This window comes from Tenrec ecaudatus, chromosome 1 (assembly GCF_050624435.1).
Source record: "Tenrec ecaudatus isolate mTenEca1 chromosome 1, mTenEca1.hap1, whole genome shotgun sequence".
Taxonomy (NCBI): domain Eukaryota; kingdom Metazoa; phylum Chordata; class Mammalia; order Afrosoricida; family Tenrecidae; genus Tenrec; species Tenrec ecaudatus.
Window position 1 is genome coordinate 12,321,328 of NC_134530.1, and position 13,383 is coordinate 12,334,710.

The following is a 13,383-nucleotide window of genomic DNA, read 5'->3' on the forward strand; positions in this document are numbered from 1 at the left end:
CAAAAACTATGAGAACGTACCCTCACGAAATTATAATTTACCATTTACACTTTAACAGAAATGCAACTTTCTGACTCCACTGGGGGAAGAAAAAGAATCAATCTGCATCGTTGGCGGCAAAGAGCCGAGCCGGTATTCGAACCTGCGGTTGCCGGGGCCTGGTTCCGCTCTCGGTCGCGAAGCGGCGAAGCCCCGCCCTGGTTTCCATAGAAACAGGTCCGCCCTCCTGTTGACGTCACCAGGGGCGCCGCCTCTTGTGGTCGCCGGCCGGCCCCGGAAGTGAGCTTGGCGGCGCCGGAAGTGAACTTGGCGGCGCCGGAAGCGGCCGTTCCCGCAGGCCTCGTGGGGCAGACGGCGGCATGGGGCAGCCGAAGCGGGTGAGGCGCGGCGGCCGGGGAGGCGCGGGGCACCGAGGGGCGCCTGGCCGGGGCCGCGGCGCTCACCCCTCGCCTCTTGCCCCCGCAGTCCCGGCACCAGAAGCGCGCGCGCGCCCAGGCGCAGCTCCGCAACCTCGAGGCCTATGCCGCGCAGCCGCATTCGTTCGTGTTCGCTCGGGGTCGCGCGGGTCGCGGCGTCCGGCAGCTCAGCCTGGACATGCGGCGGGTCATGGAGCCGCTCACCGCCACTCGCCTGCAGGTCGGCACTCATCCTAGGCCCTGGCTTCCAGGCAAAGGGCCGGGCGAGCCCTCAGTCTCTCCGGGTTGGAGGCAGGGCCCCCTGCTGGGGACCATCATCCCCGCCTCGCTCGCAGAACACCCTCCGTGGGTCTTGAGTGTGTGCCTAAGTCGGGCGGCAGGGTGTGGGGCCTCGGGGTAGAAACGTGGTTCTCCTTAAAGTTCTGGAGCAAGCGCTTACTTCATCACTGGCTCCCAACCGCTGGTCTGTGTCTTGAGCTTCCTGGGAAGCAAATGGCAAAGGCGGCCCTAGGGGCCGGGAGCATCCCTCTCTCCTGGGCTTATTGAAAGCGTTAGACGTGTCCATGTTGCTCTGTAAGGGGCCTTTCTGATGATTCCCTTTCCCCTGCGCAGGTCCGGAAAAAGAACTCGCTGAAGGACTGCGTTGCGGTAGCCGGGCCCCTTGGGGTCACACATTTCCTGATCTTCAGCAAGACGGAGACCAACATCTACTTTGTGAGTGCTGTGTGTGCGTGGCCCCCACCCCACCCCCTGCGCCCCAATCGCCCTGCTCCCCGCTCTCGTGATGAGCCCATGTGCCTCTGAGCTGCCGTGATTCTGGCTTCAAAGTAAACGCTCTGAAGAGATGGAGCCGAGCTTCCAGCTCTCCCGCCTGCCAGATAGCCACCCTCTGACCCTCACAGCCCCATTTGTTCTGCAGAAGCTGATTCGCCTTCCAGGAGGTCCCACCTTGACCTTCCGCATCAACCAGGTGAGGGCCGAGGGCAGGGGTAGGCTGGGGCAGCTCGGTTGGCCCCAGGCGACAGGCCCCTCACTGTAGCCTGCCCTGGCCCCACAGTACACGCTGGTGCGCGACGTGGTCTCCTCACTGCGCCGCCACCGCATGCACGAACAGCAGTTTGCCCACCCTCCCCTCCTGGTGCTCAACAGCTTCGGCCCCCACGGCATGCACGTGAAGCTCATGGCCACCATGTTCCAGAACCTGTTTCCCTCCATCAACGTGCACAAGGTGAGCCGTGGCGGCAGGTGGCTGTGGGCAGGAGATCAGGGCATCGACACCACAGGTACTTGGCGAGGTCACTCAGGCCTCACCTCCCAGCATTGTGGCCAAAAGTGGCCCCTCCAGGGCCCACTGAGTCTGGAGGTCGGAGCCACCCATGGGTTCCTGACAGATGGAAACAGTTGCTAACAGCTCCCTGGTGTGGTGAGACACGTGGGCCGGCTGAGGTTAGATAGAGGTTGGGTCCCAGGGAGACTCGGGTGGTCGATTGTTGGACCCAGATTTCTAACCAGTGTCCCGACTGGCTGCCCATCCACCACCACCTTGGCGGCTCTAAGGGGTGGGCTGGCTCATGCCGAAGGCTCTTCCCTTCTCTCCAGGTCAACCTGAACACCATCAAGCGCTGCCTCCTCATTAACTTCAATCCCGACTCTCAGGAGCTGGATCTCCGCCACTAGTAAGTGCTGGGGGTGGGGGGGCAGGGCGCCCGTGGATTTGGGGCCCTGGGGTGTGGCTGATGACAGTACTATGGCTGAGACTCTGTGATTGCTCAGTCTCAAAGTAAACGCCCTGACTCCCCCTGGAAGAGGTTGAGAGGGTCAGACTGTCCCCCTTGCAACCCCTAATGCTCTACTCTGCACACTCTGGCCCCACAGCAGCATCAAGGTGGTTCCTGTGGGCGCCAGTCGTGGCATGAAGAAGCTTCTCCAGGAGAAGTTCCCCAACATGAGTCGGCTGCAGGACATCAGCGAGCTGCTGGCCACGTGAGGAAGGCGTGGATGGGGGCCTGGTTCCCAGGCTACCATGGGGGCCTGGCATGCCCAGCTGAGCACTAAGTGTCCCCCAAACAGGGGCGCGGGGCTGTCAGAGAGCGAGGCAGAGCCCGATGGCGAGCACAACATCACCGAGCTACCCCAGGCCATCGCTGGCCGCGGGAACATGCAGGCCCAGCAGAGCGCAGTGAGGCTCACAGAGGTGAGGCCGGGCTGGAAGAGCCTCGGGGGGAGTGACAGGCCCGACCAATGGGACCACCTCAGGAAGCACTGATCTTCCTTCTCCTTACCCTCCCCCCCGCCCCAGATTGGCCCTCGGATAACACTGCAGCTCATCAAGATCCAGGAGGGTGTTGGCGAGGGCAACGTGCTGTTCCATAGTTTCGGTGAGGAAGGTGGGGGGGCCAGCCAGGGGCTATGTGGGGGCGTCTGAGGCCATTTAAGGTGGGGGTGGCTCAGGGGTCTTGGCAAACATCTTCTTCCTACTCAGTGCACAAGACAGAGGAGGAGCTGCAGGCCATGCTGGCAGCCAAGGAGGAGCGACTGCGACTAAAGGCACAGAGGCAGGACCAGCAGGCCCAGAATGTACAGCGCAAGCGGGAGCAGCGAGAGGCTCACAAGTGAGTTGCGGGCAGGGGTGGTGGGGCTGGGGGCCGGAGCAGCTCGCTGACGGCCACGGGCCTCTGCAGGAAAAGGAGTCTGGCAGGTATGAAGAGGACGCGCGCAGAGGCTGATGGAGACAGTGACGCTGAGGACCCGGGCGCCCCCCCAGAGGCAGAAGGGGCCAGCCGGCCAGAGGAGGAGGAGGATGAAGCTGAGTATTTCCGCCAGGCAGTGGGCAAGGAACCTGACGCAGGTGTGTGACGGACAAGTCATTGCAGCTGGTGCCCGGGGGTGTGTGCCAGGGCTCCAGGGCACCAACCTGCCTCTCTCTTCAGATATGTTTCCTGGGTTGACCCGGCGCAGACGGCCTGCTCGACCTCCAAGTAAGAAGCAACGGGTAAAGGACCGGAAGCCGGAGAGAGGACATGACCGGAGGCCTCCAAAGCCCAAGGGCCAGTTGCGAAGAGGCCAAGCCAAGGCGGGTCCTCCACAGGCTGCCCGAGGCCGTGCCCAGGGCCGAGTGCGGCTGCCTAAGAGGGCAGCTCGAGCCTGAGGCCCAGCAACGTTGGACACCCCAGACGGGCCCAGGGGCTGCCCTGGGCTCAGGTGCAGCTGCTGCTATTCCTTTTATAAAGGAGCCATCTCTCCACAACCACAATAAAGAACCCACCACGCACCCTGAGTCTCTGAGCTGGGGGCTGGGGGCCCAGGGTGGCTGCTGAAGGGCCAACACCTGGAAGGAAGCCTGGCCAGTCTTTACCCTGAGCCTGGGGAAGCAAAGGGCTCATCCCACAGGGAGCGGCGGCAGCCTGGTTAAGGCTTCATCCACTGGCAGCTCCCCTCCTGTTCACCACCACCCGCCCCAGGGCTGCAATGAGGAAGGAGGCAGGAGGCAGGGGTGGGGCCCAGGACCAACCAGCTCTGCCAGCTGTGGGTGGGGCTTCAGGGAAAGACCAGCCCTACGCCTATAAGTCCTGAGTGCTTCGCTGGCACACCCACCGTGAGAAGCAGCCACAGCTGGGCGCAAGCCATGGGGGCCAGCACAGGTGAGCCCTGCCTGGTTTCGGGGGAAATCGGGTCCATTTGGCCCGTGGGTGGGGCAGACAGCCCCAGGGGGAAGTGGGTAAGGGCACTAATGTCTACACCGCACTTCCTGAGAGTTCGGGGAAAGAGAAGTGGCAGAGGGTGAGCGGTGCATGTCAGGAGGCACTTCCTGGGTTTTGGAAGGGCTGTGACTGGGTAGAAGGGTTTGTTCCCTGGGGCACAGGGCACAAGGGAAAGTACATGTCTCATGACGAGTAGGTTCCAGGGCTGGTGAGCACTGGGCAGATGTGGGGAGGAGAGCCAGAGCAAGGACCCCGAGAGGAGATTGTGAGAACAAGCAATCACTGTGTGGCCCATGAGTTCAGAGGGGAAGGAAGTGGGCGTGGGGAGCAGGCGTAGGCGTGACAGTGACTGGCCCAGTTGAGAAGTCATGTGGGGCTGAGCAGGACAGAGCGCCTGAAGCGGGGGCCGGCAGTGAGGGGCCACATCCTGAGCAGAACCCACAACATTGCTGACTGTTCTGAGAGGAAAATAAGGTTGGGTGCTTTGCACAAGTACAGAGGGACCACCCCCTCCCATCACCCAGGGAAGATGGGGGACGGGCTTGGGCATGCTGATGCAGGGTGCTCAGGCCCAGCACTGCTGCATATGTGGAGCTCCTCATTCTCGGGCCGTGCCCTGTGCCCACAGGTGGGCGGCCCTGCCCAGAACCCTTCCTGGTGGCAGCGGAGCAAGTCCTCAACAGCATCCAAGAGGGCTTTTTGTGGTCCTTGTTGGTGGCTGAGTTCCTGGTGGCCGTGACCGGCAATGGGCTGGCCCTATACCGCTTCAGCACCCGGGAGCAGCGGCCCTGGTCCCCAGCCGTGGTCTTCTCAGCGCAGCTGGCCATCAGTGACCTGCTGTATGCCCTGACGCTGCCGCCACTGGCTGCCTACTTCTACCCACCCAAGCACTGGCACTACGGGGCAGTCCTGTGCTATGCGGAGCGCTTCCTGTTCACCTGCAACCTGCTGGGCAGCATGATCTTCATCACCTGCATCAGCCTCAACCGCTACCTGGGGACTGTCCACCCCTTCTTCACCCGCAGCCACCTGCGGCCCAAACACGCCTGGGCCGTCAGCGCCATAGGCTGGGGCCTAGCGGCCGTGCTTGCCGCACCCACACTCAGCTTCTCCCGCCTGACGATGGGCAACTGTACCAAGGGCAGCCAGGTCTGTGTCAAGTGTCTGGGTACGGCGGTTGAGAGCCAGCTGGGAGCCTACTGGGTCTACAGCCTGGTGCTGGCCGGCCTGGGCTGCGGCCTGCCCCTGCTGCTCACCCTGGCGGCCTATAGCATGCTGGGCCGCGCTGTGCTGCGCAGCCACGGCATGAGCACCGCCGAGAAGCTGCACGTCGTGGCGCTGGTGGCCAGTGGCGTGGTCCTCTACGCCAGCTCCTACGTGCCCTACCACATCATGCATGTGCTCAATGTGCATGCCCGGCAGCGCTGGCAAGCCCAGTGCCCTGACTTTGTGACTAAGGCCCAGGCCATGGCGGCGCTGGACCGGGGCCTCTACACCGCCTACCAGATCATGCGTGTCCTTGTGCCCCTGGCCATCTGCGTCCACCCACTGCTCTACATGGCGGTGGTACCCAGCCTAGGCTGCTGCCGCCCATGCTTCCAGACAGGACAGGCCCGCAAGAGTTCCAGCCAAGCCCTGCCCCTCGATGACACAGCCACTTCCCCTACCTCCCACCATCCTCCAGGCCCATGGTCCTCTGAGGTGACCTCCCGATAGGCCTGGAGCACAGCCGGACAAGCCCCCACCCCCACGATGCAAGGCCTGCAGCCAGACAGATTCAGGCCACAGCAGCGAGTGTCCTGGGGCCTGAGCGTCGCCGAGGAGGGGACTGGCCCACATGCACGGTGGTGGCAGACAATAAAGAGAACTGGAGGAGAAAGCAGGGTGCAAGCCTCTTTATTGTCCTTGGGGCCCCACTCTGGGCCTCCTGCTGCTGCCGCCGAGGGTGCTCGAACCAGGGACTGAGCCGGAGCTGTGCTGGCAGCTGGCTTAGTTGGTTGACGGCCTGTTAAGGGAGAGAAGACATGATTAAGCGGGCAGGGGAGATCCCCTTCATGTGGTGGACGAGCACCTTGGCCACAGAAGGCGTGCTGACTAGTCCGGCCTGGGTGAATGTCCCCTGCAGCTATGGTGACTGGATGCCGGGGGGGAGAGGGGGAAGCAGGGGGCGGGGCTTACTTGGCCCACTCGACGTTGAGGATGAGGTGGTCGTAGCCAAAGCCCGACACGCCGGCGATGGCGCGGGCAGCATCCTCGCGGCGGTGGAAGCTGATGAAAGCAAAGCCCTAGGAGAGAGAAGGCAGTCAGCTGCGTCCAGGCCGAGGGAGGACAGCCCCCCACAGCTTGCTCCCTGCTCCACTCCTGGGGCCGCCAGCCCACCTTGGACTGGCCGGTGGTCTTGTCCTTCGCTAGGTAGATGCGAGAGATGGAGCCAAAGGGCCGGAAGAGTTCCTGGAGGTCGGTCTCCCGCGTGTCCTCGGACAGGTTGGTGACCCGGATGGTGGCATTGTCGTCGGCTGGGTGAGAGAGGAAAGTAGCTCAGGGAAGGCCCTGCCTAGCCCCACCCACAGGGTAATCAGAGGTGCTGGGAAGAGCGTGCTGGGATGAGCCTGCCCGGCAGGCCAGCATCAGGCACCCACCCCTCACCGCTGCACTGTGCCCGCCCCCTCACCTCTGCGGTTGGGCTGCATGGACTCCCCACGGCGGCTGGCCCCGTCCCTCAGGCTGGGCGGCACGTATTTTCCCGTCTTGCTCTGGGCAGCCTGCACAGGCTCCAACTCTGGAAGATCAAAGCCCCAGTCAAGAAACTCCCCGTCGGACACAGACTTGGGTCAGACCATCCTGCCCGGGATGCTGGCAGCACCGTGCCACCCATTCCTCCCCACAGCCATCCCCACCGTAGCCATGGACCACCGAGATGGCACAGGCCTCCACGCTGTGGTGAAAGGTCACATCCATTAGGCAGACACAGTGACACAACCTGCCAGCAACACTGACGGCAGGAAGCCACAAAGGCAGTGTGGTCGGCAGAGGTGCCCAGTCACACACACACCCAGGTCCCACATACAGAGCAGGTGACAAGTGCATCTGTCCATGCAGAGCCACCATCAGCAAATCACACATGAATACGCAGGACAAGCCAGGACAGGCGTTAAAAGTCACCAGAACCAGAGCAGCCAGGCTCTCAATGTGCAGACGGGTACAGGCACGCGGTCACAGCCCACACCAGCAAGCCCAGGGGCCTTCTGGGGCAGGGCCCACAGACTCATCACCTCTATCTACCAAGGAGATGTGCTGTTCTCAACCCCAGCACCCGCCTGGCCCTCAGTCTGGGGTGCCGACATTATCAGCCAGCAGGGGATGAGATCCCCACCCCCCCAGCCCCAGCACCTCCAGGCAGCTTCTCCTTCTCGCCAGTGGACAGGCCCAGCTGCTCGGCCAGCTCCTTCTGCATGGGCCCCAGCGTGTCCTTGTAGGGGCAGCGGGTGGTCCAGTGATCGCCTTTGCAGATGCGGCAGGACACGATCTTCTGGCCCTTGAGCTTGTTCATCGGGTCCTCCTCCTCCTGGCAGTTCAGGTCCTGGAGGGAAGGGGTGGGTGGGGGGCGGCTCAGAGGAGGACTGTCGCATCCCTGCGGCCACCCTGGGCACCGGCCCCGAGCTGCTGCCCACTTACCTCCTTGCTGGTGATGAACGTCATGGAGACATCGTCGCTGACTGTGGTGGTGGCCACGTTGGGACCGGGAGGGTCAAACTCGGAGTTCCCAAACTTCTTCCAGTTCTGGGCTCGGGGCAGGATGGGAGAGAGGTCAGGGCCCCTGCACTGGCAACCAGACATCAAGCAACCCCTTCCTGGGGCCTCGGGCTCTGCTCTCCATCCCAAGTGCACCCGAGAATGGCAACAACAGAGGGTCCGATTTCCTGAGTGCCAGCCAGGCCCCATGTCCCAGAAGGGAAAACCAAGGAGATGAGGGGAAAAGAGCCACACAGCTGACAGGTCCTGCTGGGGTCCACCCAGATGACTGCACTCAAACCAACTCCCACGGGGAAGCAGTGCCCGGGGATGGTTCAGAGCAGGGGTGCTGTGGTTCCCCCAACTGAGAAGAGTCCAGAACCAGTTAAACACCCTGGGCCTCCGGCTTCCTCCCTATAAAATGGAGACCTCACCTGGTTGCTATGGGGACTGAGTAAGAAAACACCCCATGGAAAGCACTCAGCACGGAGCACGGCATGGGGCAAATGCTCAGAAGATGGTACCCGGCACTCTTCCTAGGGCTTCTTGGCCCCAGTAAACGGGGCCTGCTCCGACCACCTCACCAGGAGGGCCTGGCTCTTTTCCTGCTGTTGGTCAGGCCAAGAGGAATAAAAACCTACCTCCACAGAAATGTTCAGGACCCCAAGGCAGTGCCAACACCCCCAGGCCTGGCTTCTGCTTCGTTAGCTAGCTAATAACCCACTCCAGGAAACAAGGGCAGTGGCAGAGGGGGGACCCCAAATCCTTCTAGGTTGGCCCTACGTACTTCCAAGGGTCTCTCACCTTCCTCCTGGCGACAGCCTTTGAGGCCTTCCGGGTCTCAATCCTGAAGGTGCGGACCATCTGTAGACAGCAGGGTAGAGAGTGGGCTTCCTATGACCCAAGGCTGCTGGAGCTGGAAGAACCTCCCCCCCATAGTACCTCATCCCAGCCCAAGAACCCCAACGACTAGGCCCTCCCCCACCCCACCCCCAAGCCTCACCTTGAACTTCTTGCCATCCTCATCTATCTTGTACTCAGTCACTGTCTTGATGTTCCCGTTGATGACCTCCTTAGGAGGGGGCAGTGGAGCTGGAAGAGAGGCGGAGGGATGAGGGGAGCCACGTCCTGGGCAGTGGGGAGCAGAATGCGCAGGGGGTGGGGGGAGGAGGGTGGCACTCACCTCCGGGCAGCAGCTCGGGCTCCGGGCTGGTGTCGCCAGGGGTCAGTGGGATCCCTTTGAGGAGCTCGCTGGTGACGACGCATTTGTCTGCGCGAGGGTTCGGGAAGAAGGGGCCAGCGTGAGGGACCTTTGTACTGCCTTCGGGCAGCGAGGCAGGGGCCAGGGGCTGGTGGTGTGGGCCTCACGCTGTGGCGGGGCTGAAGGGGCCCTGGGCCAGAACGGAGCCCCGCGAGAAGGTGGGGGGCGAGGGGGCAGGCTAGAGCGCCCCTCCGCTGAAGCTAGTAGAGGTAGGAGACGGGCTGTTGAGCCTCCCCGCCCGCCAGCACGGGGGCACCTGCTTGGCACCGAGGCAGAGCTATGGGAGGAAGAGCGGGCCCGGTCACTGTGAGCACAAGCAGCCGGCTAGAGGCTGGCCGGGCTGGGGGCGGCGGGGGGGTCGGTCAGACAGCGGAGCCACGAAGCGGGGGTCGGGGACCGGGCGGGGGCGACCGGGGCGTACTCACCGTCCTCTCCCTCTTCCTCCACCTGGTCGGCCCAGCTGGGCTTCGAACTGTGGGGGCAAGTTGGTGGGAAAGAGCGGAGTCAGCCGTGGCCGGCTCGAGCGGCCTGGAGGCAGCCAGGCCCCAGAAGGCTCCCCAGAGCTCCCCGACTGTCCCCTCCGGTCCCCCTCCGCGACCCCTCGACTCACTCAAAGTCTCCCGTCGGCATTGCCAAAGCTTATCCACGCAGCCCAAGCCCGGGCCCGAGAGCGGAAGTAGGGGGAGAACGAGACTTCCGGTTCCGCCGTCTAGAGCGGCCCGAGGGACTCCCACAGCGCCCCCTGCGGGAGAAGGCGGACTGGATGTGCCTTTGGGCTCTGGTACCCAGGAGGAGCCAGGTTAGGGCCCAGCCACAACTCACTGCTTATCTTATTTACCTTTTTAATAAAATAACGATAATAATAATAATAACAAACCTATTTATCGCGCGCTTTCTGTAGGCCAGGCACCATGAAGGGGAAATTACTAGTCTTATTTTCTTGCTGGGAAAAAAACAAACCAAAAATGAGGCTTAGAGAGATGGAAATTCTAGAATGTTAATCGTGTTCCTGCAGAACCTGTACATAGACCAAGAGGCAAGGGAAGACTGCATGGTTTGCACTCAGGCAAACTGCTTCAGGACTGTGTCCTGTCACCATCCATAGTCAATCAGCGTGCTGCACAAACTATTGGAGAATCTGGACCTTACACGAAGGAGAATGTGGCGTCAGGTTTGCAGGAAGACACATTAAAAACTTGTCAGTGGTACAGCTAGGAATTGGGGTGTCACTTGCACAGATAGGAAACACAGGGAATCTAGGACAGATGAACCCTGCAGGACCGGTGCTGAGTGGTGATACCAGAAGGTGGAGGGAGGGTGGGGTGGAAACGGGGAACCAATTACAATGATCTACATATAACCCCATCCCTGGGGTACAAACATTAGAAAAGTGGGTGAAGGGAGATGTCGGACAGTGTAAGACATGACAAAATAATAATAATTTATAAATTATCCAGGGTTCATGAGGGAAGGGTGGGGAGGGAGGGGAAATGAGCTGATATCAAGGGCTCAGGTCAGACTCCACCCCTTCACTTGTAATCCTCTCAAATTGACACCAAATTATGTAACTACTATGTAGGGGGAAGTCAGATGCTCACAGGCATCTTTGCTGGAAGCAGTCCCTGCCAGACTGCTGTCTCCCCACACCACAGGAGTGGGCCTGCTCCCTGCTTCTGGAGACAATGGGTTAATGGTCTCTATCAGTTGAGCCAGGGAACAGGCCAAACTGATCTGTGGCATCCAAGGTTAAGCTGCCATCCTGTATCTAGGATCCACCCATCTTGTCACATGTATATCCCCAATCCCTCCTCTTCCTATTGTGTGTATGTCCCTAGACTACCCCCTCTCATTACTGTATAGCACAACCCCTTCTTGTGATGTATGTCCTCACCTGTAATTAGGGGGCTTGCATATCCCCCAGAGAATATAAAAGCCTGGGCTAGCATTAAAATCTTTCTCTTTCTCTCCCTCCACGTGGACCACCAAGCGGGGCTGAGGTGAGCATGCTACCATGAATTGTGTCTGACTCCATTTATTTCAATACTTCTATCTCTCATGCTCTCTACAAGTTTACTATGATCTTTACTTATTATCGCTGTACAATTGCGTCTACCGGACCCGTAATGCTGTGTTGGGGGCTGGCTTCCCCTGACACTGCCACAGCCTTCAATCAGATAGGTTGGCCCAGAGCTACAACAATGGGCTCAAACGTAACCATAGTTGTAAGGATGACAAGGGACCGGGTCTTGTTTCATTCTGCTGTGTGTAGCGTCCCTGTGAATCACTCTTCTGGCAGCCCTCCGATGGCGGATTCTTCAACACTCCCTAACTCTTCAAAGGCTTCTGTGCTCTTCTTCCTGATATATTGCTTCACATACATGCGAGGCAATTAAAAATGTCCTGGCTTGGGTCAAGCACACCCCAACTCTCCAAATGACACCTTTTCAACCGTTCAGAGGAGTCCTGTTGCAGCAGGTTTGCCCAAGGCAGTGCGCCATTTGGTTTTTTGGACTACGGCCTCCGTATCGGTTGGATGTGGGTCCAAGTAGAAGGAGTTATTTGGCCACTTTCATCTTCTCTGTTGATCTTGACGTTGTCTCTCGGTCCAGCTGTGAGTGTGTTTGTCCGCTTTATGTTGAGGGCTCATTCATCCCGAAGGCTGGAGTCTTCCCTGGTGAGCGCTTCAAGTCCTCCTCGCTTTCAAAAAGCCTTAGGTACCACAATGGTTCCTGGTCCCCCACAAGCCATCCTACTGGGCAACCTCTTATTCCTAAGGATCTCATTTCTAGCACTAGCTCACAGCCACTGCGTCGATCCCAACTCAACGTGTGTACAAACTCAAATGTACTCCAAGAAACACAAAACCCGGCCAAGCTAGTTTGAGATTGTGCAGTCGTGGGAATGGAAAGACTTGCCAGCCGCGAGGCTCTTTGGAAGATGTACATCTATCCGTTGCCGTGGTAACATCGATCCAAATCTACAACACACCTGGGTATGCTCCTTCAAGCCCGTGACTCAGCGGGTGAGTCGATCTGGCCGAGACGTGTGACCATGATATCCGTAAAGAATTGCGCGTGATAGCCCAAACGGGGCATGCTATCTGTCCAGCCACAAGGGCTGGTTCAATAGATTGTCCTACATGGGTCTGATAGCTTCTGAGATGCGCGGATGGTGAGGCTCCGGTCATGTTATCAGCAGAGACCAGCCCCTGGAGCAGGCCATCCTGCTGGTACAGCAGCGTGGCTGTGAAAAAGAGGAAGACCTCCCATCGGATGCATTGACACAGCGGCTGCAGCAGTGGGCTGGACCCTGGCTAGGGAAGATCCAGAGGATGGCTCAGGACTGGGTGATGGAAGGGGTCGGTGGAGCACAAGGTGATGCTGCAGGGCACAGCACCTAGCCACAACAGACAAGGTCCACTCTGTTTCAAAACAAAAGGAAATGCTACACAGCTCCTGAAGAGGTATGCTTCTATGGGGGGGGAACCCCTGCAAGAGGAGAGGCGAGGCAAACTTAGACCGGCTTATGGCATATGATGCAGTTTGTGTAACTGTTTAACAGCACGTGGACATGTGGGTCTTCAAGAAACCCTAATGGTGAAGTGGTTATGCCTTGGGCTGCTGGTTAACCGCAAGGTCAGCTGTTCAAAACCACTAGCTTTTCTGTGGGAGAAAGATGAGGCTTTTTTCTCTCATGAAGAGTGATCGTCTCAGAAGCTCACTAGGGGCGTTCTAACCTGGCCTACAGGGTTACTGTGCTTTGGGATCAACTTGATGGCTGTGAGTTTGTGTTTGCTTGTTTGTTTGTTTGTTTTATGACATACAAGTCTAAGCAAAGGATTTTCTGGAAAGAATTATCAGACAGTGTTGCAAGGGATGCTTCTAGGCAGGACATCAGGGGAGCAAAGTTTTCCTGGAGGCTTCTCAGTCGTGTGTAAGCTTTTTACCAGGAGTGGCTGCAACCAAGGACTAGACCATACGAACGACCGGGGGGACGGGGCAGGACCAGGCCGTGTTTCCTTCTGCTGTAGAAATGGTCACGCTGAGTCAGAACGGACCCCACGGCACCCAATGGCCACCACACAGACTGCTTTGGGTTAAATACAAATAGTGAGAAAAACAACCACAACGAAGCCTGTAATGATGCGCGTAAATGCCGTCTGGTTGGTTTTTGTGCGCTTTGTGCTATTATCATGGACCTAAGTGGCCCAGGGGATTTATTTGCTCTGGACAATGAACCTACAGGTTAGCTGCCCTGGGCATCGATCGACGTC

The 13,383-nt window shown here is 59.5% G+C and overlaps 3 protein-coding genes and 2 non-coding genes across 5 annotated transcripts; 4 read left to right on the forward strand and 1 right to left on the reverse strand.

The window, feature by feature from the left end:
- Positions 1 to 273: 273 nt before the first annotated feature.
- PPAN (peter pan homolog) lies at positions 274 to 3,687 on the forward strand. Its single transcript, XM_075546647.1, has 12 exons — positions 274 to 377; positions 466 to 636; positions 1,029 to 1,130; positions 1,336 to 1,386; positions 1,474 to 1,644; positions 2,016 to 2,092; positions 2,292 to 2,399; positions 2,487 to 2,610; positions 2,716 to 2,794; positions 2,899 to 3,028; positions 3,098 to 3,264; positions 3,347 to 3,687. The coding sequence occupies exons 1-12, from the start codon at positions 360 to 362 to the stop codon at positions 3,562 to 3,564; spliced, it is 1,416 nt and encodes a 471-aa protein (XP_075402762.1). The 5' UTR covers positions 274 to 359; the 3' UTR covers positions 3,565 to 3,687.
- On the forward strand, positions 1,186 to 1,272 carry LOC142437898 (small nucleolar RNA SNORD105). Its single transcript, XR_012782400.1, has one exon. It is a non-coding gene; the product is annotated as a small nucleolar RNA SNORD105 (small nucleolar RNA).
- On the forward strand, positions 2,140 to 2,219 carry LOC142437919 (small nucleolar RNA U105B). The gene has a single exon (XR_012782418.1). It is a non-coding gene; the product is annotated as a small nucleolar RNA U105B (small nucleolar RNA).
- A 141-nt stretch (positions 3,688 to 3,828) lies between the features above and the next one.
- P2RY11 (purinergic receptor P2Y11) lies at positions 3,829 to 5,984 on the forward strand. The gene is made up of 2 exons (XM_075546659.1): positions 3,829 to 4,057; positions 4,746 to 5,984. Exons 1-2 carry the CDS (start codon positions 4,042 to 4,044, stop codon positions 5,831 to 5,833), a joined length of 1,104 nt encoding a protein of 367 aa, XP_075402774.1. The 5' UTR covers positions 3,829 to 4,041; the 3' UTR covers positions 5,834 to 5,984.
- Positions 5,985 to 5,997: 13 nt separating this feature from the next.
- EIF3G (eukaryotic translation initiation factor 3 subunit G) lies at positions 5,998 to 9,835 on the reverse strand. Its single transcript, XM_075546671.1, has 11 exons — positions 9,721 to 9,835; positions 9,536 to 9,582; positions 9,033 to 9,119; positions 8,853 to 8,941; positions 8,654 to 8,713; positions 7,793 to 7,897; positions 7,508 to 7,697; positions 6,789 to 6,896; positions 6,497 to 6,633; positions 6,296 to 6,402; positions 5,998 to 6,122 (listed from the first exon to the last, which is right to left on the reverse strand). Exons 1-11 carry the CDS (start codon positions 9,738 to 9,740, stop codon positions 6,107 to 6,109), a joined length of 966 nt encoding a protein of 321 aa, XP_075402786.1. The 5' UTR covers positions 9,741 to 9,835; the 3' UTR covers positions 5,998 to 6,106.
- Between the last annotated feature and the right edge of the window lie 3,548 nt (positions 9,836 to 13,383).

Excerpts from the sequence above, each read along its gene's own strand:
- EIF3G (XM_075546671.1), bottom strand. The coding sequence starts at position 9,740 with ATGCCGACGGGAGACTTTGA. Across the intron at positions 9,583-9,720 it reads ATGCCGACGGGAGACTTTGA|TTCGAAGCCCAGCTGGGCCG; the intron begins GTGAGTCGAGGG and ends TTGCCCCCACAG. Across the intron at positions 6,897-7,507 it reads GAAGGAGAAGCTGCCTGGAG|AGTTGGAGCCTGTGCAGGCT; the intron begins GTGCTGGGGCTG and ends TTGATCTTCCAG.
- PPAN (XM_075546647.1), top strand. Across the intron at positions 1,387-1,473 it reads TGACCTTCCGCATCAACCAG|TACACGCTGGTGCGCGACGT; the intron begins GTGAGGGCCGAG and ends CTGGCCCCACAG. Across the intron at positions 1,645-2,015 it reads CCTCCATCAACGTGCACAAG|GTCAACCTGAACACCATCAA; the intron begins GTGAGCCGTGGC and ends CCTTCTCTCCAG.